The sequence below is a fragment of the Vipera berus genome (genome assembly GCF_964194415.1).
Source record: "Vipera berus genome assembly, chromosome: 1".
Lineage (NCBI taxonomy): Eukaryota > Metazoa > Chordata > Lepidosauria > Squamata > Viperidae > Vipera > Vipera berus.
The window spans coordinates 44255577-44282041 of NC_138202.1; the positions used below are offsets into that span (position 1 = coordinate 44255577).

General features: G+C 36.7%; 1 protein-coding gene across 5 annotated transcripts in view; it reads right to left on the minus strand.

Moving 5' to 3' along the window:
- Positions 1 to 20537: 20537 nt before the first annotated feature.
- TTC8 (tetratricopeptide repeat domain 8) overlaps positions 20538 to 26465 on the minus strand; it is a gene marked incomplete at both ends in the record, with an annotated part of 33302 nt that continues 27374 nt past the window's right edge. For 3 of the 5 annotated variants that reach the window (XM_081322172.1, XM_081322170.1, XM_081322169.1), the window contains 4 exons: positions 20538 to 20664; positions 21446 to 21529; positions 24650 to 24772; positions 26100 to 26274. In XM_081322172.1, coding sequence (XP_081178298.1) covers positions 20548 to 20664; positions 21446 to 21529; positions 24650 to 24772; positions 26100 to 26274 — 499 coding nt within the window. The remainder of the gene's footprint in view (positions 20665 to 21445; positions 21530 to 24649; positions 24773 to 26099; positions 26275 to 26465) is intronic. The other 2 variants (XM_081322173.1, XM_081322171.1) reach the window with 1 other exon arrangement.

The window sequence follows — 26465 nt, forward strand, 5'->3', positions numbered from 1 at the left end:
TGCACACTACTTTTCTAGGGTTGTGGTTTTTTTTGTAACTCAATAACAATGTCTTATCTAGAGAATTATGCAAGGTATTATATAATATCCAATGCATTGTACACTATATGCACAGTATTTGTTTATCTGGATTCTAGGACACAAAAACAAGGCAAAATCAAATGGCTGATGTAGCTGTTTCTGGCATATCCCAAAAGGAACGGAGCTAAAAGGATACAATCATCTTCCCAAACCATTAATGTTGAAATCAAGAGGATTAAAACAAAATTACATTCATTTACAAATGAGTGCAACAGAAGACACCAATTAATTATATTAAATGTAAGTATTCATTATTAAGAAATCTGCAAAGGAGAATTTTTGAAGATAGTGTTGCTCTGACAATCTCATGTGGTTATAACAAGCTATTACCTTCTTGTTTGGCCACTAGATTCTGACCAGATGGACCCCTGATCTGGTAGGATTTTTCTGATGATTTAGATTAGGGTCCCCCTGTTAGGAAATGGGGTGAACACCTGGATGTGAGTGGCAGCTGAGTGAATGAAACCGAATTTATCCCCCTCCCTCTCGGTCAGTGGAAAAGTTAGCTTCCACGAAAACAGCCCTTAGTCTCCAAAAGGTTGGGGACTGCTGGTTTATATGATTAAGGATAGCCTCAAGAAGCAGATGCGTAGGTCAAACGATACATAAAAATCATAAATGTATAGTTATGCTTGCCTGACTTCCTCTTGTTATAGACTGCCCTCCCTTGCCCGGTTGCTGTACAGCCAGCTGCGCCGCACGAGCTAGTCTTCGCTGAGGTCTCAGTGTCCTTTCGCCGTCTAGCTGCTGTGTGTGCCCATCTCGCTGTGCATGGTCGCTCGGTGTCCCTGCAGGAACCTCGTTCTTATTCCTGTCAGCTGTCCACATCTTCATGGGACGTGTAATTAGACAGGATGTCCCTTGCTCTCTCGCGCTCGGATGTCGTGAATCTCACTGTGATCTCAATACCCTCTCGCTCTTCAGTGGCTGTGGCTGTCCCGTCATGCGTGGCCATTCTGTGCTGCTGTCGGCTTTATGCTCTGGTTGTTGTGGTCAGGTGTGGCGCTGTTTAGTTGTGGAAGAATATAATTTTCTTTTACTATATTCTTTTTTGTTTTTTATTTCTGTTCCCCCTTTTTATCTTTCTTTTATGCATCTTCTACTTTTTCTTTTCTTCTTTTTAGTTTATATTAATTTTTATAAATATAAAATTGTATATTATAATCTTTAATAAAATTATTATTGGAAAATACTGCATTTTAATCTGAGGCTCTGAGGAGATGCTCCGAGGTTTCCTTAGCAATAGCATTTAGACTTATATACCGCTTCATAGTGCTTTACAGCCCTTTCTAAGCTTTTTACAGAGTCAGAATATTGCCCCCAACAAACTGGATCCTTGTTTTACCGACCTCGGAAGGATGGAAGGCTGAGTCAACCTTGAGCCAGTCAGGATCAAACTCCTGGTAGTGAGCAGAGTCAACCTGCAATAGTGCATTCTAACCACTGCACCTCCACAGCTCACCAGCTTTTTTCCTTGATTTTTAAAAAGATCAACCATTTTCTACTTCCAGCAGAGGAAGCGGCTGGGTAAATCCAACTCGGTATGAAACCAAGAATCATATCTCACTGATGGATGTGCAGTCAATACCTTTGACTGTCTTACATGTGAACTGGGTGATTGTGAATGTCAGAGCTTGATGCTTGCCATGAACAACATCAGTATATAAATATTAAAACAATAGTTATTTTTCAGCACAATAGTACTTTTGGGCTAAGGCAGAGGTGGTGAACTACAGCCCTTTGGGACTTTAATTTCCAGAATTCCTGAGCCAGCGATGCTGGCTCAAGAATTATGGGGGTTGAAGTCCAGAGGTCAAAAAAGGGAAGTAGTTCTTAACCTTGGGTTAAAGGATCAACTTTTTTTTTTCATTTTACTTTTTGTGGTGCATAAAATTCTACTTTATATCATTTTAAAACTTTGGACAATTTCTCTTGGGTTGAGAAATAAATTCATCCTCTTAAGGATTGAATAAATGATGTAAGTGGACAATTAGACAAAATATTTTGTCACTGATTTTTAATGCTAAGGTTTATTGCTTAATGCAGTTTAATTAATGTGCATGTTCCATTTACTTTGCACTTTCTTTAATATTATTATATCAGACAAGTTCAGTAGCAATTTGACCAGGGTGACTGTTTTTACTGAAGCAAAACAGTTTGGATCGAAGCAAAGACTTAAATATGATGACTGAAAGGCACCTCTCTAATTCATTAAGAAGAATTTGAAAGGTTGAAATTGGATCCTGCTCTATTGTACTTCTGTGTTCACTGCTGCATTTTCCAGCTTTCTCCTTTGACAGAATTGTTTTATGTTCCAATTATATGAGCCAAAAGATGACTCAGGTTGATGCTAACAAAAGTGCTCTGTATGATCATTTATTTGGAGATGGGTTCAAAATAGGATAAATTGCTATTAAATACAAGCACTTTTAAGGAACATGGCATATCTGACTTCCAGGGGAGGTATGGTGAACTGGTTCCTTGGAAGCCCTCCGAATAAAGAGAGGTTGGGAGTTCACCCACATGCACTCTGGAAAGCTCATTTTCCTCAAAACCAGAGTGAAACCTTTTAAAGGACACCAATTTAGCAAATTTTATCTTCTAAAGCTAAGTAATATTTTGATCCAATAAAGTTATAAGCAGATTATATATCCAGAATGGAATACTAATGTCATGATTCCAACAGATGAAACCCATCAAAAGAACTTCCAGGCAAAATTCTTCCTTAAAGAACATTTTATTTAGGAAACAAAGTATCGGCACTACATAGTTGAACCCAAAAACTAAATTCCCTTCCCCCAGGATACAAAGTAACAAAGTGCAATTCCCATCCCTAATAAGCTATCATAAATCACATTTCACAATTAGCTAAAAGCGTGGGCTTTCTCCCCAGCTCCTCAGCCCGCCAAAACGTTATCAGCTTGTCCTTCATTTCTTGCAGTAGCGTTATTATTATGGCTAGCTGAGCTTTCATCCCAACATCCCCCCGCCCGCTGTACCTGATTTCTAAAAGCAAGAAAAAGCTTAGTAAAGGAGAAGAGAAAATGGCTGCATTTTCAACAGTTGTCAGAGTGGGAATATCCAATGTTAGCAGCGTTGACAACTTTTACTATAAGATTTTGAAATTAACTATAAAAAATAAACAGCTTCTCATGGGAAAGATTTAATTTTGACTATCTTAGTTACTGCAAGTCATAACAAAAGACAAGTGATGCTTTCAGAAACTGGACACTAGAGGGGACTAATGAATTTAAGCCTAATTTCAGTTAATCTTTGAAGAATTGGGCCAGAAATTAGTAATCAGAAATTAGTAACTACAATATCAACACTGTCAGTAATGATCTCTGCTTCTATGTCCAAAAGACATTAATGAAGGAATGACAGATGTGAAACAAATGTTATCTGACAAGACAGAGAAAGTACTGAAAGTGGAAGTATAACTGACAGGCCAAGAGATTGATTTGGGAAAAAATGCTTTACTGGATAATCAAATCATTACAGCCCTAAGGCCAGATAGAAACAAAATATCAAATAAAAGAATACATACCGGTACATACATACATACATACATACATACATACATACATACATACATATTCTTTCATTTGATATTTTGTTTCTCTCTGGCCATAGGGCTGTAATAAATTTGATTTGATTATCCAGTAAGGCATCCTTTTCCAAATCTATATATAAACAGAAAAACAATAAGAGTAATAGAAACTAAAAATAATTAAGAACAAAGATACTAAATCCAAACCATATACTATTACAGGAAATTCCAAACTAAGTGTCTTCTATAAATCCAGTGTTGGAAAATTATCTGTATTGCTCTCTTGGTTTGTTGATGTTTTTTTAATTATTAAGACATTGGCCAGTTGCTTTTATAGGACCAGTGCAATATCTTTTACCATGTAATTTTTGTAGCCTGTCATTTTTAAATCCAATTCCAAGTCAGTCTCAATCTTGTCTGGTAGAATTTATTCCATAACATCTTTTACACACAATTACATATATAGAGAGACAGACACTCTTAAAATTAATCTTTGGATCGTTTATTCAAAAATATCCTTCAATATGTCCAACATTTAACTATTTTGCTTCATTCTCTAATTCTAAGTCAAGTTTGCCTGTTTTTTCCCTTTTAATTGTAATATTGCAATGGAATGTGGTCCAGAGTGACAGAAGGGAGGGGCTCTTTCCCATGAAGCAAAGAGACAAAGAAACCTGGAATAATCTGGTATGCATAAAAAGAGTGTAGGTGATTTTCTGGGAGCATTACAATTCCTTTTAGATTATTTTTTAACCAAGCAGTATTTTTCTCCTCCAATGTCTAATTTTATATGCTCAATATCTATAGTTCAAGATGGGGAGTGGGGATGTTTACAATTTTCCTTTTCTAATAAAGACATTTTTAAAATCCTATGTGGAGTTTCATTTATCTTGAGTTTGGATACTGCTGAAACATCTAGCTATATAACGAAGAGGTCACATTGTGAAATTATTCTTACTCTTATTTATAGTTTATAAATAAGAGTAAGAATACTCATATATTTAATCATCAGAAGGGTAGCAGAGTTGAGAGAGCTCTATATCTTTACGTGTCAGGATTAGGTGGATGTTACTAAGTGAAGGACTCATGAAGATAGGTGGTAGCAGCTGAAACTGTCTATTTGCTTGTTCAACACAGGAAGTGAGGTCAGAGTGTACAGGGCTGATGGGAGAGGAGAAGACTTTTAGCTTTGTCTCCTGCAAGTTCAGGCATTCAGCTATAGTTGCTGGTGGAACTATAGAAAGTAAAATAGAAAGAAAATAGTTTAGGAAACACAGACTCTAAATGTTAATGTTTCACTCCCTTTGCAATAAAATCTGTGTGAAGCTACTAAAAACATAATCCAGTTAAATTGCCCTGTACTTTGTTCTCCATGTATGGCTCTTTTGTCTTTTTGTATGATTTTAAGCAAACGTTTGTTAGCATGAGGAATTTGTGTAATGGAGTCTACTGCATCTCCCTTTTTTGTTATATTTTTATATACCAGTTATTTCCAATCTCTGCACCATAAAACGTTGTGGGAAGTCAGCTCCCCAGAAAAAGGCAAGAAAATATATTTCCTCAAAGGATCTTGAAGAGGCAGAAAAAGCATGCCCAGTTTTTCTTAATAGCCCCAGGTCTCCCTCCCCCAAGCAAGGACCAGCTCTATAGAGATGCAGGTGTAAATCCAGGGAGCTAGGAGATTAAGAAGACAAAGACCTAAAATACCCCAGCCCCATGGAATCAGGATATGACCTTTGGACATAATAGGATTTAACCCATCACCATCAGAATACCAGAAAGGCACACACAGACTCAAGTCAAAAGTTCATGCCACAGGAACAACTCCAAACAAAAGGCTCCAGAGGGTATAAAAACCCACTCCCTACAGGTACATGTGTTCACTCTCTTTTCTGCCAGCCATCTTCCTGTCTGGTTCTCCTTTTCAATAAACTACAACCTTCTTCCTAAAGCAGTCGCCATGTTTGTTCCCAGCTTGGACTGAACCACAATGAAGACTTTTCTTCCAACAACGTGTTTCATGTTTATACATCTAGAGTGGATTGAATTATTCCTCAGAACTGTGAACTGTGTCAGGAATAGAAGGCAATGCTATGAGGGGGAAGAAGAATCAGCAAAATAGTCTTTTCTTCTTCTGCCATGAATAAAAATAATTGTTGGATTGTCAGTCTGTTTTCTGTTTCTCCCTGTGCAAAAGTTGATTGAAGTTGTTGTTAATGCTACCTTAAGTATATAGCTTGTGTTAAATTAATATAGTTCAGAAAGATTGCCAGCAGAATCAGATGTAAAGGAGGAAAATACTAACTATATATTTGTAAGGTTCCTAGTCTTCAACAAACTATATTGTGTTTGGATATGCTTCACCTTGCATACATTTAAGTTATATTCTGATGTCCATAACATGTTAGCATATTTGGGGGAGGGACTTCACTTAATGCTAGAGAACATGCTTTGTACTCTGACATTCAGCATTCAATTTCCAGATGGAAAGGCTTCTGCATAAAATCTTGGGCACCTGTTTCCACCAAATTAGACCAGCCTCCTTCAATATTGTGTGGTGCTCTGCTCTCTGATCCAGATGTGTTAAAATCTTGACCAGGTGAGGTAGTTCTGGATGTTGATCTCCAAAATAAATAGAAATTTGAGCCAGATTGGTATAGGGCTAGAGTTTGAGGTTTGAATATTTAAGGCATCTGTAATTCAGTACTGAGTTCTATAAACGTTTGTTCTGATTTTTTGAAGATTTGGTTCTTCCTACTCCATCCTGAATGTTTTGCATAAGCTTAGTAGCTGAAAACTAACACTTGTTTTGCAAACAAAAAATTATCATACTGCTAGATATCTAGAGACACACACAGGAAAGTATAGCAGTTTAGTACCTAATTACCTTTACAATCAGTGAAATTAAGTAAATAATGTGCTGGAGTGTAAGATAATTATAAGGCATCCAGAGTGCTATGTAAACAAGAGAATGAGCCGCAAAGCAGTATGCCTCACACATTTCTAGATGAAAAATCTGTTTTTCTGTTCACCAGCTCTAAATTTAAATAATTTCCTGAGTTTGTGAGAGGATCAAATCCAGAAGCATTGATCCTCATATGTATATTGGGTATCAGTCTGCGATCGCAACATACTTTTTATCCATTAATAGTCAGCTTTTTCTTTCTTTATTTAATATATAATCAGCCACAAAAGAGGCTTCATAACTACCTAATTTCTAATAAGTATGGACAGTCAGTAGCTCTCCAGCTATTGCTGAACTATAACTCCCAGCAGTTTACATCCACAACATCGTCCCTGCTGGATAAAACTGATGTTGAACAGTTCCTGGAGAATTAAAAATGCTCATCCCTGACTTGTGCTAGTAAAATAGGAATGCTTTAGACATTCATTTTTTATTCTTTGAAGCAGAGGTGTGTTATGTGCCTTCTGAGATGGATCTCCCAGCTTATTTTGCTTTGATATTTTAAATAGAAGCAATCAACTGATCACTTTAAGCAAAAGGTCTGATTTTAAGCTGGATTTTTTTAGTACAAAAGTCTGGCTGAAATGGAATGTGGATCATCAGAGTCTTGGAGAACTGAGAATAGGATACAAGTGAAAAAGCTTTGTAAATATAGTATTAAAATGAAATTGTTTTATTTAGAGAAAAGATTTGCTGTTGCTTCTGGATTTTTTATGACAAGATAGAGACTCAAAATACCAATAGATTACAGGTAGTCCTCAACTTATGACCACAATTGAGCCCAAAATTTCTGTTGTTAAGAGAGTAATTTGTTAAGTGAATTTTGCCCATTTTGCGACCTTTCTTGCCACAAATAAGTGAATCATTGCAGATGATAAATTAATAACCCGGTTGTTAAATGAACCTGGCTTCCCTCATTAACTTTGTTTGTGAGAAGGTCACAAAAGGTGATCACATGACCTTGGGACACAGCAACGGTCATAAGTTTGAACGAGCTGCCAAGCATCTGAATTTTGATCAAGTGATCATGGGAATGCCTCAAAGGTCATAACTGTGAAAAATGGTCATAAATCACATTTTTCACGGTCAGTAAATGAACTGTTGTAAGTCGAGGACACCTGTACATTGAAATACTTTTATAGCCTTGCATAGTCCTTAATACTGATACATTTGTTTCAAGAGTGCCTATAATGGATTTTTCTATTTAGAAAATTCTTGTAGGTATAGTCAACGTATGCTGAGGATGCACTTAAGATACAACATTCACTTCCAGTTTTCTGTTTAACAAAGATATAGCACAGTGATTTAAGAGATCTTGGCATCTTGCCCTGAAGTAAAATATGAAACGTCAAGATTTTGTTCTTAGTATAGCAATCTTATACATGAAAGAGAATAATAAAAAGGAATGATGGAAAATTGCAAATTGAAAATGTAGCTTTTGCAAACTGTGGGAAGAGGAGGAAATATTAAAAAGGGCAGAAAAATATATTTCCTCAAAGGATCTTAAAGAGGCAGAAAAGCATGCCCAATTTTCTTAGTAGCCCCAAGTCTTCCTCCCCCAAGCAGAAACCAGCTCTATAGAAATGCAGATGTAAATCCAGGAAGGTTGGAGGTCCCCAGCTAGAAGATTAAGAAGACAAAGACACCTAAAATCTATGTACCCAACCCAAACTCTAAGACAGGATATATAGGATTAATTTACAGATGCCAAAGGGATTGGACCGGTTTGGACTCCAGCTGGGCAGAGTCAGGCGGTCAGGACACGGGCGGTCTTGTCAACGTTACCTGGGAAGAGTTTGATTCTGTGACCCCTGATGAAGTGGACAGGATTATGGGGAGGCTGAGCTCCTCCACATGTTTGTTGGACCCGTGCCCTTCCTGGCTGGTTTATGCAGCTAGGGAGAGGACACGAGGCTGGCTCCAGGCGGTTATATCTGCTTCTTTGAGTGAGGGTTATTTCCCCACCATCTTGAAGGAGGCGGTGGTGAGACCTCTCCTCAAGAAGCCTGCCTTGGACCCAGCTGTATTGAACAACTTTCGTCCAGTCTCCAACCTTCGCTTTCTTGCGAAGGTTGTCGAGAGTGTGGTGGCGCATCAGCTCCCTCTGGTCCTGGATGAAGCGGATTATCTGGACCTCTACCAATCGGGTTTCAGGCCTGGGTACAGCACAGAGACGGCATTGGTCGCTCTGGTGAATGATCTCTGGAGGGCTCGGGATAGGGGATATTCCTCTGTCCTAGTCCTATTAGACCTCTCGGCGGCTTTCGATACCATCGACCATGGTATCTTGCTGCGGCGTCTCAGGGGATTGGGAGTGGGAGGCACAGTTCTTCAGTGGTTCTCCTCCTATCTCCTGGGACGCTCGCAGTCGGTGTTGGCAGGGGGGCAGAGATCGGCCCCTAGGTCTCTCGTTTGTGGAGTTCCTCAGGGGTCGGTTCTCTCGCCTCTCCTGTTCAACATCTACATGAAACCGCTGGGTGAGATCATTCGTGGTTTTGGAGTTGGGTATCATCAATATGCCGATGATACCCAACTTTTCTTTTCGACCCCAAACCACCCCAGTGATGCCCTCGCTGTGATGTCCCGTTGCCTGGAGGCGGTTCGGGTCTGGATGGGGAGGAACAGACTTCAACTCAACCCTGACAAGACTGAGTGGCTGTACATTCCGGCATCCCGGGACATTCAAAATGTTCCATCTCTATCTATGGGGGGTGAGCTCTTACCCCCCGTGGATAGGGCTCGCAACTTGGGAGTCCTCCTAGATTCACGGCTTACCCTGGAAGATCATATAGTGGCCGTGACTAGGGGGGCTTTCGCCCAGGTCCGCCTGGTGCGCCAGTTGCGGCCCTATCTGGACCGGGATGCCCTGTGTACGGTCACTCATGCGCTCGTGACCTCTCGCCTTGACTACTGTAATGCTCTCTACATGGGGCTTCCCTTGAAGACCACTCGGAGGCTCCAACTGGTACAGAATGCGGCCGCGAGAGTTGTCTTGGGAGTTTCCCGGTACTCCCATGTTACACCTTTGCTCCGCGAGCTGCATTGGTTACCAGTTGTCTTCCGGGTGAGGTTCAAGGTTTTGGTTATGATCTTTAAGTCCTTACATGGCATGGGTCCGGGTTACCTCGGGGACCACCTGCTGCCGGCATCAACTCCCCTCCGCCCTGTGCGTTCCCACAGAGAGGGCCTCCTCAGGGTGCCGCCAGTCAGGGAATGCCGACTGGTGGCCCCCAGGGGGAGAGCCTTCTCTGTGGGCGCTCCGGCATTATGGAACCAACTGCCGGTTGAGCTCCGGACGGCATCAAATCTCCGAACTTTCCGTCGTGGCCTGAAGACCCACCTATTTGAATTAGCTGGTCTGGCCTGACGGGGGATTATGGGTTTTAAATTGTCGTTTTAGAATTGTATTACTGTTTTTAACTGGGCATTGGTTTAATCTTTTTTAATTTTTGTATTGTCTTTTTTATATATGCCCTGTGAACCGCCCTGAGTCCCTACCAAGGAGAAGGGCGGTATACAAATTAAATAAAACTTGAAACTTGAAATTTGGATACAGGTCAAAATATATGACACAGGAAATACAAAGCCTCAAACAGGAACAGGAAACAACCTCAAGAGCTCCAGAGGATATAAAAAGCCACTCCCTACATGTGCTCTCTCTCTTTTCTTCCAGAGCCATCTTTCTGTCTGGCTCTCCTCTTCAGTAAACTGCAACTTTCTTTCTAAAGCAGTTGCCATGTTGTTTATTCCTGGCTTGGACTGAACCATGATGAAGACTTTTCCTTCAACAACACCATACTGTTAATATTTCTTTAGAGTTAGAATTGATATTAGTTTATGTGTAGTTACTTAAAGGGATTATACATTGACAGTCTGTCTGATTGCAGAAGAGATTTTTTTTAATCGTTTTTCTGAAAAAAAGGAAATTTCTCAGTATTGTGATTAGATAGCAAGGCTTTTTGGTTATTATTGAAAGCAATTGTCAATGACTCAAAGCAAAAAACCACTGGGTCTAAATGGGGCTGATGCATCTGATGAGCCAGGAAGTACCAAGCAGTCTAGTAACCGTTACCCAAGAAAAATAAGACAACTCTTCCTTCTATTAAATTTTGCTTGATCAACAATGTCATCCTAAATTATGGTAGGGTTATATGTCATCCTGATTATATCCTTAATCTTTCATCCTAGATTGTCTTTTGGCTTCTCCTGGCTTAATAGCTTGTGACTACAATTTAGTTTCAGATGTAGTAACATCATTTTGAGGGGATGTCCTTGGTGCTTTATAGATGTTTCATTACCCAGACTAGGTATCATCATCAGTTAAGTTAACCTAGTTTGGATAATGAAATGTCTGCAAGAAAAGAACTAAGCTCAGAGGGCAGCAAGGACTCCTCATTTCACTCCTGAGCTACAAATATTCTCCTTTATCGGTAACATCATTTCTTTTGGCCAGGGAAGTACAATACTTTGGGTTTGCCTTACCTTGTTATTTATTGAGCATATCCTAAGAAATGTTCAAATGCAGTATATTCAGTAGTATAAGATGCAGAAAGAGCTTCTTCCTTGAATGAGAGTTTATGGTGGATGGAGTTTTTTTTAGAACACAGTGTGCTTGTAGACACAGACAAAAAATACAGCTTCATAACCACTATGTTTATAATGGGAGCATAACTGTGGGAAAAACAGGAGATGGCCATGTGTTTATGGACACCAATAACACTGCAACCACAGGCTTCAGTAGTTCTCATTTATGTTCATGTTTTTTAAATCCACGTTTTTGTTGCAGACCTTAATAACTTCCTTTGAATTTACAAGGTGGATTAAAAAACACACAAAATAAATCAAATGTTCAGTAATAGAGACTGAAGTATGAATTTCATACTGTATTCTTTGGCACTCTCTCTTCTATTTACTTAATTCCTCAACTTGATCTCAATTACTTCTAGCCAGTATCCCTTCTTGTTAGCTTCAATCCTTTCTAGCCAGCAGTTTCATGGTGCAGTAGAAGACTCCATGGCTTGATTTTGCTTGGTTTCTTTAAGTACTGAGGAATTTTCCTCTATAGTTTTATCCTGGAAATGAAACTAATTGTAGTTGAATTTCAAAAATATTGCACTCGGCAACTTTCTTGGTGTTCTTCTAAATTCCACATCTTGTTGAACTGACATTTTGAGAGATTAGTTTTTTTAAAAAAAAATTGGTTGATATTTTTGCACAGTAAGTTATACTATAGGTAAGCTAATAGATTCACTTGAATTTGCTATCCTAACCATCATGAGCGGAAAGGGTCTGCACTACATCTACAGCTTCAATATCTTCATGAAAACAAAGGGGCGGGTGGATGTAGGTAGGAATTCCATTGATATAAACAAGCTCAGCTTCATTTGTTTCTGCAAACTTTGGAAACAAACTTCTATATTCTAATTAAAATGCTGTTGAAATTCTGGCCAATAAACTTTAAAAGCGCCTCTATTTTATAAAAGACAATTAACTGATAAAATCAGAATCTGGCAAAGCAGAGGTAACTCATTGCTCATTGAAGTTGATAGGTTTTTGCTTGGAGAGCTTTATTTTTTACTTTTTAATTAGCAAAATGATGGCTGCAATATATAAATATATTAAACAACAATATTCATTAAAACATATCCACAATAACATCTAAGCCAGACATGTCAAATTCGCGACGTTGCGCAACGTATCGGGACGGTTTTGCCATTGCCGGCAATGGGGTGGGCGCGGCTTTCGCATGACGCATCTGGCCCATGGGCTGGCAGTTTCACACCCCTGATCTAAGCTATAAAACAGTAGTAAAAACAAAGAATGCAGCAGTCCAAGTTATTTCCCCCCAAAATGTCAAAGCAGATAAATTTCAAACCAGATGTCACAAAACTACCCACAGATACTGCAAAGCAAATGTAATATTTCCCCATTATCATATGGCATTAATGCTTTGGGATCTCTTTGCCTGCAGTTCTATCCTTTGTAAAGTTACTGGGTCCACACTGCAGTTGCTACTTGAGAATTTTCTACATTGAAGAAAAACTTTCAGAAGCATGTTTTGTTCTTTCGCTCACTATGATTCTACAATCTGTATTCTATATTCTAGCTGAATGAATTTCTTTCTCCAATTCTCCTATCTTCCAAGTCTTTTCTTTTTTTCCTTCCATATTTCTTTCTCATAGATTTGTGATTGTTCATCTTATCTTAAAATCATGTTGATTAAGAATAGTAGAAAAAATAGTAGAAAAAAATGCAGGTCAGAGCAAAGAGATACACAAACATCTTCTGTCTGTAATTTAATATAGCATCTGAAAAATGGTCTGTTTTGCTTTCCTCTTTTTTTCCTCTTTTTTTTCTGCATAATGGCATATGGCTTGCACATATTCTCTGAGAAACCTACTCTGATAAGGGTTATCTGGAACCTTTTGGGCTTTCAATAAGAAAGTGTTATAGATGGGGGAGAATAACTCTAGAAACAGCAAAAAAACATTGGTACCTCATTTCCCCCCCCAAAGAAGTCCCAATTTGCCTTGAAATATGTTAAAACTGATAAGTAAATGGCACCCAACATTTTTATTCTCTGATGTTACCTAATAAAATGTCTGCAAATAAACAACCAAGTTCAGAGACCACTAAGGACTCCACAGTTCAGCCCTGTGGTACATATATTCTCTTCTGTTTCGAGTAAAACAAAACAAAACTAAGTTGACATTGAGGGGCAAAGAAAAATACCATGATTTGTAAGAAAAAAATATCTGATCCATAAGAAAAATCCAACCAATGTAAAGAATATTTAACAAGAGTACAAAAAAGTGCAAAATAAAGACTTGCAAAAGAGTGTGACAAGATATTCTTATTTATTCATTCTATATGCAGAATATATATTAAGGAAAGCTGGATTTGAAGTACTGTAGATTAGTATAGTTTAAAAATTGGAGGAAGAAACATCAATAACCTGCACTATGCTGATGGCATTGTCCTGATAGCTGAAAATGCAACGGATCTGCAAGTCTTAGTACTAAAAGTCAAAGAACACAGTGAAAAAATGGGATTAAAATTAAATATAAAGTGAAGCTGAAGACAGCACCATATTAGAAGACAGTTCATGGTCTTCCACTGTCCAAGACCAGCAGACGTCTGTGTAAGTAAGCAGATTTAGCTATGCTCATTTATATCAAGTCAGACAGAACCTTTTGGAAAAAGCAGATAGTTTCAACGCTGCCTAAATTGAAAACCTGTGATTTCAATTTGATGATTGGCTATTTGCATAGACACTATCATGTTGATACACTACTACCATTTCTTAAGAGATATGGAATACTGTTCTTAAAGAATCCATTTTTGGCTTGCTGAATTCATCTTTTCAGAAATCTTATTCATTTTGCCTTTTCCTCAAGCGGAAGACTCTGTTGCTGCCCCTTAAATCGCAATCCTAGTCCTATTTGTCTGAGAATTTAACTCACTATAATTTTTACTGACCAGAAATTAATTTTCCATTAAAGGAACATTTTGATTTGGGTCTTTATGTATAGCGCTATGAGAATTCTATGCAAGGTTACCACTGAATAAGTATAACAACCTTCAACTGAATTCATGACACTGTCATGCAAGAATTCTATATTAGTTTGAAAACGGCTCCAATACACTGGCAACCTGTGAGAATGGCATTTCTAGGTCAGCTCTGGCACAATGTGTACCTGCCATCACCACAAAGGAAAACTTTATAAATTATGCATTTCTGTGGAGCTTGTTGGTGGCATGTTTCATTATTTGTAAGAGAGAAATCAGAGGGTATGCTGATTTTATATAGCATAAAAATCAAACAATAGTGCAATGTGAAACAAGGATATGGATTGTAGTTGAGAGGTGGGGTAGAAAAGCAGTTTTTATATAATGCTAGTACAGATACTCCTCGTCCTATAACAAACCTCCCAAAAGCTATTTATGAACCCTTTTCAAAATAATGATGGCCACACACAAACTCTGTGGTCATGTGATTGTATTTTTGGCACTTGGCAACTGACTCACCTTTACAGCTATTTGCAGCATCCCGTGGTTATGTAACCAGGTTTTTTTCAGTACTTTGCCAGTTTCCAGATTTTAATTCCAGTATTCAGCAAAACATGCCTATTGGGTTCAATGGGTTTGCTTAACAACTGTGGTGTTCACTTAAAATCACTGCGAAAAATGTTGTAAAATTGGGTCTGATCAGTGATTCCTCAATTTACAACTCTAAAGTGAAAGGTAAACATGAAAATCTATAAAGAAAAATGAAGGAAGGGGGAAAAGTGCAGGAAGTAGTAAAAAAAGGATTTAAAAAGAAGCTACTTTGGATTTTTACAGCAGTTACATTTAGTATCTCTCCTCTTTAAAATTATATTAAATGTTCCATTTTCAACCATTTTTTAATCAGCATACCCATAAATCATCATTTTTTCTGTTTTCAACATTTTATAAAAGCTGGGACACATTCTTATGCATGGTACATGCAATCTTAGCTAATTTTAAATCTGTGTTTTAATATTACTGTATTAAGGCTGAGTTGACAGAAATAATAAATTTCCCACAGAATTAGCAAGAAAATAAAATATAGAATTTGTAAAGCTTGGAGCAAATAAGGCAAATTTCTTCTTCATTAGTGTACATTTATTTTCTAGCTGATTTTTCATTTCTCTTTTATTATAATTCTTTTCCTTTCCGGGTGTTTTATTTGTATGTTCCTCCTTTAATATTGTAAATGGCTGTGTAGCTGAGCTCTGACTGCAATACTCTTATAATCCGTCATTGAGAGATGCCAGTAATCACATAGAACAGTTTTTTTATTACAAAATGTGCTTTATTATACAATTATTAAAAATATACCAAGAATTTTTATTCATGACTCTATTAAACCTTCCTATACATTTCTAGATACTGTTCATTTGTTTTTATTTTTATGTTCTATATAGTTTAAACCTTAAAGCTTCCTTTCTCCACCCAAACATTAAATTCTCCCCTCCCTCTTTCAATCCTTCCTGCCTATTTATCTCTGTTAACAGTTTCTTTACTCTTTGATTGCTTTATGGCTTAGTTCCTAGACTTTAATTACTTCATTTTTTTTCAAATTGTTATTATGGCTTCTTTCTCTCCTCCCTCCCGTCTATGGTTTTGCTTCTTCCAGATTCTTCTTCCAAGCGTCTGAGATCACTTGAAAAAGAATTGAACTAAATTGAACTTTATTTGGCCAAGTATGATTTGACACACAAGGAATTTATCTGCGGCACAGAAGCTCTCAGTGTACATGCAAAGCAAGAGTAATAATAATAATAATAGCACCAATAAAAGGGGTAGTAAGGAAGATAAGGATAATAATGCTACAACCATACAACATGGGTAAAATATACATAAACATTAGACAGTACTGTGAGAATTAGGTGTTCAGCAGAGTGATGGCACAAGGGAAGAAACTATCCCTGTGCCTAGTTGTTTTGGCATGCAATGCCCTATAGCAGCACTCTAAGGGAGGGAGCTGAAAGAGTTTATGTCCAGGATATTAGGGGTCTGCACATATCTTCTCAGCCCTCTTTCTCGTGCAATATACAGGTCTTCTATGGAAGGCAGACTGTTTGCAATTGTTCTTTCTGCAGTCTTAACTATCTATTGGAGTCTGTACCTATCCTGTTTGGTCGCTGTAGCAAACCAAACAGTTATAGAAGTACAAAAGTGGCAAATACATTCACAAGATCTGATCCATCTCTTATTGACCAGTAAATTATGTAGTGCATTTTGGAATTATCAAAAAAATTTTCAGGCAAATATACAGTTACGATAAGCCTTGATGTGACTAGGGCATAGATTACCGTAATAGCCTAAAGTAGCATAAAATGTTTTGATTCTTGCAAGTGTTTCTTTGGTTAGCCCTAATACATTAAAGTCACTGCACTGCATATTTGGTCCTTTGGCAGAAATGCAATATTGAGACAATGGCTGGTAAAGCAGTCTGTTACTGTTTGATATGCATTTAACTGCAGCCTCTTTACTGTAAACTGTTCTGAAGCTGGACATACAGGACGTGGCAAATGTCATTTGCAGAGCTATGGTATCAGATAGGGCAGGGATAGGCAACTTTGGCTCTTTTATGACTTGTGGCCTTCAACTCCCAGAATTCCTGAGCCAGCCATGCTTGCTCAGGAATTCTGGGAGTTGAAGGCCACAAGTCATAAAAGAGCCAAGGTTGCCTACCCCTGAGATAGGGCATTGTGCACAGATATGGCATCTCAACCCAAGCCTCCAGATGATTTCCCTAACTTGTTAATCAGTACAAATAACAGATGACAAAGACCCTTACAGCATTTCATTAGCTAATGATCATGGTGATTTCAGCAGTAGTCCATCAGCATGATTGGGGGACTGGAGGCTAAAACATATAGGGAACGGTTGCTGGAATTGGGTATGTGTAGTTTAATGAAGAGAAGGGTGAGGGGTGACATGATAGCAGTGTTCCAATATCTCAGGGGCTGCCACAAAGAAGACGGAGTCAAGCTATTCTCCAAAGCACCTGAAAGCAGGACAAGAAGCAATGGATGGAAACTAGTCAAGGAGAGAAGCAACCTAGAACTAAGGAGAAATTTCCTGACAGTTAGAACAATTAATCAGTGGAACAACCTGCCTCCAGAAGTGGTGAATGCTCCAACACTGGAAGTTTTTAAGAAGAGACTGGACAGCCATTTGTCTGAAATGGTATAGGGTTTCCTGCCTTAGCAGGGGGTTGGACTAGATGACCTCCAAGGTCCCTTCCAAATTATTATTATTATTTATTTTTATTATTTTTATTATTATTATTTTTATTATTATTATTATTATTATTTTTATTATTTTTATTTTTATTATTTTTATTATTATTTTTATTATTATTATTTTTATTTTTATTATTATTATTATTATTATTATTATTATTATTAAACAAGCCGGCCTGGCCTGAAGGGGGATGGGTTGGGTTTTTATGGTCATTTTTAACACCTGTATTTACTGTTTTTAGTTGGGCATATGTTTAATTTTCTTTTAAATTTTGTATTTTTGTATTTTTATATATCTGCCCTGTTCACCGCCCTGAGTCCTTCGGGAGAAGGGCGGTATATAAATAAAATTATTATTATTATTATTATTATTATTATTATTATTATTATTATTATTATTATTATTATTATTATTATTATTATTATTATTGCACCATCTGCTGATAGGAATCCTGCAAGAAGCCCATAACTGTTTGCTGCATCTCAAACATGAAGGTAGATTACAATGATTTGAAATCAGCAACATCCAATATTGTCCTATCTTTAACTGGATTTTCTGCTTCTTCAATAGCTTTGCAAGCTTCTTTGATGTAAGACAGCCTTTGAAAGTTATAGATATTTGTGGTTATGTTTTTATGTTTTTACTTTTGGAACTGGCAATTAAATCAATTATTTTGAAATGAGTATATCACAAATTGCACTCTATCCTGCAGACTTCAGTGGAAATTAAACTTAATAAGGAAACAATATACAGGCTTCTGTAGATTATTTTTCTACATTATTAATGTTACCTAATGTAAAACAGTTGCTTACATGTAGAAGTGTAGAAATATAGGTAGCTTCAAAACAATTCTTTTGATGTACTAGATAGTTGCAGCAGTATAACATTTTGCCCACTACAAAGATAATCAGATATTATCAGTAAAGAACACTGGCCCCAAGTCAATACACATGCTACTATGTTTCAGGAAGACTGCCACTATATGAAGTGGTTAACTTGTCCTATTAGAAATTTCCCATAGAGAAGGCTACTTTCTGAAACATCCCATCATATTATGCTTTGTCATACTAGATGAACTAAAGGAGGATTACTTCAGGCCTAGCTGATTTGCTTGCTCACTGATGCTTACACAAACTATAGAAAGACAGAAGACTAAAAGTCTTATTGTTCTGATGTTCTTGTTAATCTCTTATAACAAGACCATAGTAATATATTACATATTCAAGTAGCTATTTGCAAATATTCAAACACCCTTGATTACAGACAGATGAAAAGACCAAGTATTAAATAAATTCAGCATGCATGATAATGGTTTCCAGAATTTTAAGAATTTGTGATCTGTTAAAAGAATTTATTTTAAGTTAAAATATACATAACTACATATGAACATTTAGGTCTGTAGAATTAGATTTCTTCAATAATTTAAATCAATCCTGAGTACAGTGATTTGTGTGTGTGTGTGTGTGTGTGTGTGTGTGTGTGTGTGTGTGTGTGTGTGTGTGTGTGCATGGAAATGGATCTTGATAGATATGAATGAATGAATGATCCATTTCCATGCAAATTAACCTGATAGGAACGAGGTTAAATTTAGAAAAACCTCTTATTTTTGATCGCATTTCATCATCTGATTTGAGCCAGAAATATTAAAGTTTTGTCTGCTTTAGCAAATGAAGCAGGTGAATGAATAAATGGGCTTGAGTAAGGAACTAAATGAAAACTGAGTGTCAGGAATGTCTCCTTTCAAAGAAATGAAGGAGTTTGCTTTTGGCAAACAGCTAATATTATCTATATTGCACCAACTGCACAATTATCTATAGGAGAAATTGCAGCTGGAAATTGATATGGATAGTGGTCTACAGTTGGCTATGTTCTGTTGCTTTTTTAAAACAGTATTTTTAAATTGAAAAATAATAGTTTTTTAACTTCAGGCAAATATGCTGGAAATTTCTATAGGTGGTAGGATTATATGATAGTTTCTTATATAGGAAGGTTATATAGGAAAAAGGTTACATAGGAAAAAGAAGGTTATATGGGGAAAAGGTTATATAGGAAAAAGAGGCCGTTTTAATTTTAACAAACTTGAATAACCTTTTATGGGTTTACATATGATGCAAAGGTAAATGGCATTTATAATTTGTAGCAATAAAAAGACCTGGGAAATAATGTGAAATAAATTTAAACCACTGCAGATGTCCAGAATTCAATTTGGATTCAGAAATGAAGGAAAACTAAGGAGGGCAAATATTTTCATAGTCACTGCTTTTGCCTTTCTTTCTAAAGGTGACTTACCCTGTTGGGGTCAGGCATTCAGATTTGTACACACTCTTAGGTTTCACTGCTTTGAAGCCTCAGATCCAACTGTACCTCTTTTTCTGTTTCTGCTGCCTCATTAATACCCACTCAGACAGCGAAAGAAAGAGAAAACAAGCTTTTCTTTGCAAATACCAATCGTTCCTTTTGGTATACAGACTTCATTGACCCCAAAATCATGAGCAAAGAATGCCATGAATTTAAACCTGGACACAGTATATATACCAGGTTAGCAATACAGGGATACATGTACATTCCTTAGTTCATCAACACTAACACTTGTGCTTTTCACATAATAACCTGTGATCTTCCTAAATAAAAATTACAGTCTAAAACTGTTCTGGTGCAAAAAAAAAGTTGAACAATTTTGCTTACTGTAACAAGATAAAACCACTAATGTAGGCAATAAATAAAGAAAAAAATGCTTCCTTGAAAAAAGAATGAAACAATAAGGGTACATTTTTAAGCAGTTTCTGTATGGAAATATTCCCATTACTCATTATGAGGTAAACTAAAATTTGCCTCGCTTCACTTAATATACCTAAAATGAAGTCTGCTACTAGTCAGGGATTCTTTTTTATAAAAGATAAGATTCTACTAAAGCAGCTTTTAAGCATCTGAGAGAGTAAAAATCCTCAGTTTGCTCCCAGTTTGAATAAAATTCTCAGCATATAAATGTAAAAATATTCTGATAATTCTTTGTAATTTTGCATACGTCTGCAGTTTTGAAGAAAAATAAATATACTGCTCAAAAAAATAAAGGGAACAGAAAATAAGACATCCTACTATTAAATACAGTACACTGTGTTGTTTAAGTGTTCCCTTTATTTTTTTGAGCAGTATATTTTCTTTGATGGGAGGTACATCAAAGTCTGGCAAAATGTTGTTTTAACTGATTAATAAGTTGCTGAGAGTCTACATGCTCTGGAAAAATTTCTTTGGACTTCTGAGCTTCTATATAGCTTCTTTGGAGATCTCCAACCTGCAGAAAAGCAAACAGACCAAATGATATAAAAATGCTACCAACAGCCTTTTACGTTAAGATTTCATCCAATGATTCGCTTTAAAAATATTTATATTCTAACATATATAATAAGGCACAACATTTTGAACTCTAAGGCACTCTACATGGGGGCTGTCTTTGAACACAGTACAGATGCATGGACTGCTACTATGAGACTGGAACAAATATATCAGATGGGCAAATTATATAAGAATTCTGCAGTAAAAGTTTATTTCATGAATTTATTGCTTTTCTTTCTCTTTTCCAACCTATTTTCCTTTTTGTCAAATCTAGGTAGAAAACTGATCTTCAGACTTTTTAGGCAAATTTTGGGTCAAAAATACTTAAGATATACAAACTAATAAACAAATACATATGACAGAGATACATTGTGGAATGGAGGAGATGGATTGAATATATTCAGAATAAATATGGGACTAAAAAGTTTTATTTAGCATTTGAATAAGTAGTGGATCTATATGATGTATAACTAGTTAGTAGTTATTTTATTAATATTTTGACGAAGGAGAGTTAAAGTGCGATAGAATTTAATGTTTTATTGTTGTTAGCATATTTTAGATTATGTTTGTTTGTATTTTTATACCCTGTATTCAGCTCTGGGAAGTCAGGGAGGGGGTAGGGTAGGGAGGGGTTGGGGAGAGGGAGGAGGGTTTTTTTTTGTATTTAAAAATCTATTGTAAAACTTTTCAATAAAAAAAACAACAAATACATATGACAGGAAAAACAGTGATGACATTACCTTTTCAGACAAGACAGCAAAATTGAAATGTGGCTCATACATATGAGGTGCTATTGATGAAGCCGTCTGCAGAAACACTCTTGCCTAAAGCATAGAAACAGTGTTCATATTTGTACAGGTCAAGATACTCAATATTGCTACCCCTCTTTCCATCTTAGGTTGTCCCGTGTTATTTTAATATAGTAACTTTTCTCAGACCAAGTTGGATCACTGGTCTATTTAACTTTATATATAACGCACTATAGAATAATTTAAATACATGAGAAGCACTCATATTATCTGTTTTTATTGATTTTATTGAACTGAACTTTCTGTCCTCCCCTCAGACTCATTTTTCCTACACAGAGAAGACAAGGTACCTTGTGAATAAGGGCCTCTTTGCAAGTCAAACTCAAGTTTATTATCTAAGCCAAGATCACTTCCTCAAACAGAAACATATTTTAACTTTTAATATATCCTACACATTATGTAATGTAATATTAATTGCACAGCCAGCCAGATATTTAGGTGGACAAAAATGCAAATCCACCTATCGACAAAATCGTGGCATAGGCAGATGTTGTGTTTTAATAGCATCAAAAGATATCCTCACATGATGTAAGCTGTTCCAAACAAAGCTGCCTTTGCAATTGACTGATAGTGATTTTGTCAATGCCAGTGGTGTTCAAGTATGTTCCAGATGTATGGGGATTGCACCCAAGGAACCAATCATTATTGATACTATCTTTGCTTTCTTTTGCCACAGTTCTGATTCCATTTGCAGATCTTTATATACTGGATTGTGATTTTCTCGAGTTCTTCTATTCTGCTGTCTCCAAGTATTGCAATGTATACATTTTTTTGGTCTTTCATATTAACACTTGTTAAATTTGGGGAGCTATATAGCAGATGCATGTCTGTTTGAATTCTAAAGTCCCAGGCACTGGCTTGTTCATTTTTTATTACTTTGTCTATTTTGCAGCCTCATCAGTTCTTACTTGCAGGCAAGTGGTATTTATTTATTTATTTCTTATTAACAAAAGTTAAGTCTGTGGTATTATTATTTAAATGTATATATTACTTGACTCTTTCTATATTGTAGTTAACAACATACAACTATGCAAAATTATATATATTATATATATACACACTTTAGCAAAAGAACATACTCTGAAACCAGGAAACTGTTTTTAGCAAAATCCTGTGTTGGGAAAGGTGCAAACAGAACCATACCTATTACAAAGCCATTCTTGTGGGTGTCTACCCCATAGCTCTATTCTTGTGACAAGTGCTTTATGCAATTCAAGGTGCTGGTGATTACCCATAAAGCCCTACATGGCTGGGACCAGGGTATCTGAGGGATCACCTTTTTCCAAGAGTATCTACCCGCCCAATTACATTGAACAGGATGGGCATGGTGCAGATTCCATCAGCCTAAGGATGTCGACTGATGGGAACTAGAAGACAAGTTTTTCTGAGGAAGGCCCTCTGTGGAACATCTTCCATTTGGAGATTAGATTTTGTTAGCCCTCTGTAAAACTTTAAAGACCTGGCTGAGCTCCCGAACGAGGGACACTACATGCACTAAGGCAGGGGTGCCCAATCCCCAGGCCGTGGACCAGTACCAGTCTGTGGCAAACAAGTACCGGTCCGCACAAACAAGGAAAGCCCCATCCTCAGGATGCAGGCAGGACACAAAACTACGCCCCCTCTGTGCTATATGTTGCTTGCAGATGACCATTTGTCTAGCTCTGATTCATTGTTATGACTAAAATCAAATATGTTATTCTGGAAGATACAGTTTGTTACCAATTACCTCAACACTAACTACTCTGTATAAAATTACCAAATACAAACAGTGGTTTGGATAAAACATTGGAAATTTCCTCTAATCCCCAAATTGAAAGATGGTCTGTGCACCTGGTCCAACTGCATGGTTAAGAATTATTATATGAAGATTTGAAATGCATGCCCACCATCAATTTAGATATGCAATATTCAATGCCAGAACAGTACACGTGTGCTCAAATGCATAGCGGGTGAGTAGGTATGGGATGGGTGGGAAAAGTGGTAATTAAACTAAGCTATAAATGACAATCTACAAGCCTTACAGTTACTGCAAAAGAAACTGGAAACAAACTGAAGGAAAATATTTAAAAGAAAAGATGCTATGCATATATATACTACACTGCCAGCTAGACATCAGTGTATGATCTTTATTTATTAGAGCAAAGGATTGTGCAGATGTATATTTGATAATTTCCATGGTAACTGCTAGAATACTGAAGCAGTAAGCCTGAAAGAACTTTGATAATTATGAATAAAGCTTTAATTAAAATATGTTTTTGAAACTTAAGTTATGCTATGGTTCATTTGCTAAACTAAAGCATGCTAGCTGGGAATTTTTGGAATTTATATCCACACATTTTAAAGTTGCCAAGTTGAAGAGCACTGCAATTAATTTGTTCATAGTCATCCAAAGAGCAAATCTGAAACTCTACATAGTTTAAAAGCATAGAGAAATTTATATAAAAAAACCAGTATGTAGATTTTATTTTTCAACAGTGATTTTGGCTTGGGCATGGCAGCCAATGCTACAGATACAAGTTTCATGACCTCCAGGAGTCTGCCAGTGGACTTACTTTACAATGCACTCTATATGCAACTCTTTTCCTTGGAGGGTTGATTCATTGGGGCTTTATACCTGCCATATTTTTTACCTAGTTACAGTGTCTCTACAACATAATTGACTCAATGAGGACAGCTTAAATTTCTTTCTCCTCCATATTATGTTGAACTGGCCATTATGGATTTCCAGAATTTAATTCTCCAAATTGCAAAATGTTTGTGGTGTTTCAGACAAAACAGTTCTAGGCCAGAATATCAGAAAATATTTCTGATTCAGAGGATAAAGATCTGAAAACACCCATTAGAGCTGTATTGGTACAGCCTATAGACAGAATTGGAACGTTTTGTAACTCTGTGGAATGTTCTGCTGCTGCAACACTAAGTTTTGTACATATCAAGTTGAAACAAACCTTCTCCTACTCCATCGTGGATTGGTTAAAGGCATTTGCACAGTCGTTTTTCCTACCATTGATGCAGCCTACCCTTCAGGCTGAGACTTCATTACTATGGTTCTCATTTGCCTCAAAGAACATTATTCCTAAAATACATTAGCTATAGAAACTTAAGGTCCCACCTTCCTTTAAATTTGGTACTAACCTGCTCAATATGACCTTTTTGCATTTCCAACACAGCCAAGTTATTATAGGCTTCTGCATGGTCATTATTGTTAGCCAAAGTCAATTTGAAACATTGATGAGCCAAGTTTATATCGCCTATTCCCTGAGAAGTCAAAACACAGAATATGTCATAGTTTCTATATGCCAAGTAATTCCCCCTATTCAGATATTATAAGTTTGGAAAGGAGATATGTTTATACGTGCCACTCTTGCTTCCTCTAATCCTGACCTTCCTGGATTAAATTGGGAGTATGAAAAGAGAGTGTAAAGATGTTCCATACAATAAGAGTGTAATTTTGCCAAGGTTTGTGACAATATGAGTTTTAAAACAACTTTTAGAGCTAGGGCTTCCATTCAAACCTTTTCTGTAAAAAAGGGAAATAATTTTTCCATTTTTAGTTATTTTTCAAATGTATTTAGCTGCCCATTTTACAAAAAAGGTGACTCCTAATTTTATCATTGTAGAAAACAGTATTGTACTATCTGGAATTTTTACTGGATTCAATAGAACATGTGTTAAATTTCTTGAAAACATAAAAAAGGAGACAATATCATGCATTATTTCAGTTTAAATGAAAGGTATCTGACAAAATTACCAAATGATCAACCACTTTCTGCCAGAATTCATTTATAGCTATAGGATGTGAATATGCATTTAACTTGGAAATGAGACCACTAGAACTAGTCATGCAGAGAAATATCCTATTCCAATTCCTGTAAGTCTTGAATGGACATATTTCCTTTGGTTTGGGCTGCATTTTGTTTATTTACATATAGATTATCATATTTTCTTCCCTTTTGTGGTACTGTCATCATGCCTCTTGGAGGGTTGCAAGGGATCCTAGAGTGTCTTTGAATGAGCAGGGCCAACGTTTTTTGCCCTCTTGGTGAGTTTTGGGGGCTGCAATAAAAAGAGTCACTAAAACTGCAGGTTACGTATTACTGAGAAATATCCTCAAATCTTTACTAATTTTTTAATTAGTAAATTTTTTATAAATCAGCAAATTATAATGGGAACTTTATTGGATCAGTATTAAAATCCTGATGCTAGCCTACCTGCATTTTTCAATCTGATGATTAACACTTCAATTATCAATACACAGAAATAAAATATAAGGAAATTTTCAGAAGTCAGATTAAACAGAAACAAGACTTTCTCTCAAAGGCTGCTTCTCCGTGAGAGGTCTTGCCCTTGAGATGTACATGCTATGAAAGTTTTGTTTGGAAAATTTTCAGGCAAGTCTTTCAGCAACATACTGCGTAAGAACCCTCCATTGACTTTTTCTATGGAAATAAATGTACTGTGATATGCAGCATGCAAAAACATAGTTGATAAGTAGGTTATAGGCCACTAACACTTTCTGGGCTACAGTTTAATCATTTCTGCATAAATATTTCATCAAAGTATTCTTAACAAACATTACTCTTACCACAGCTACGTGTCCCAAGTTGTACCACACATCTGCAGCTTGTTCCTCACTTTCTGCTAGAGATAGTGCACGTTCAAATGAAGTGAGAATCATGTCATATTGCTGGGCATAGAAGCAGCAGAGGCCTAGATTGTTAAAGAGTTGGCTGTTATAAATGCCCATCTGCAGGAGCCGCCTAGTTCAACAGAAAAAGTAAATAAGTCAATTTGTATTTTTGGAGCATACTTCTTGAAAGTTCCTTGTCCTCATGTAAAATTCTATATACAAACACAGAGAGAGAGAGAGAGAGAAGAGAGAAGAGAGAAGAGAGAGAGAGAGAGAGAGAGAGAGAGACAGACAGACATCAGTTCTCCTCATTCAGTAGCT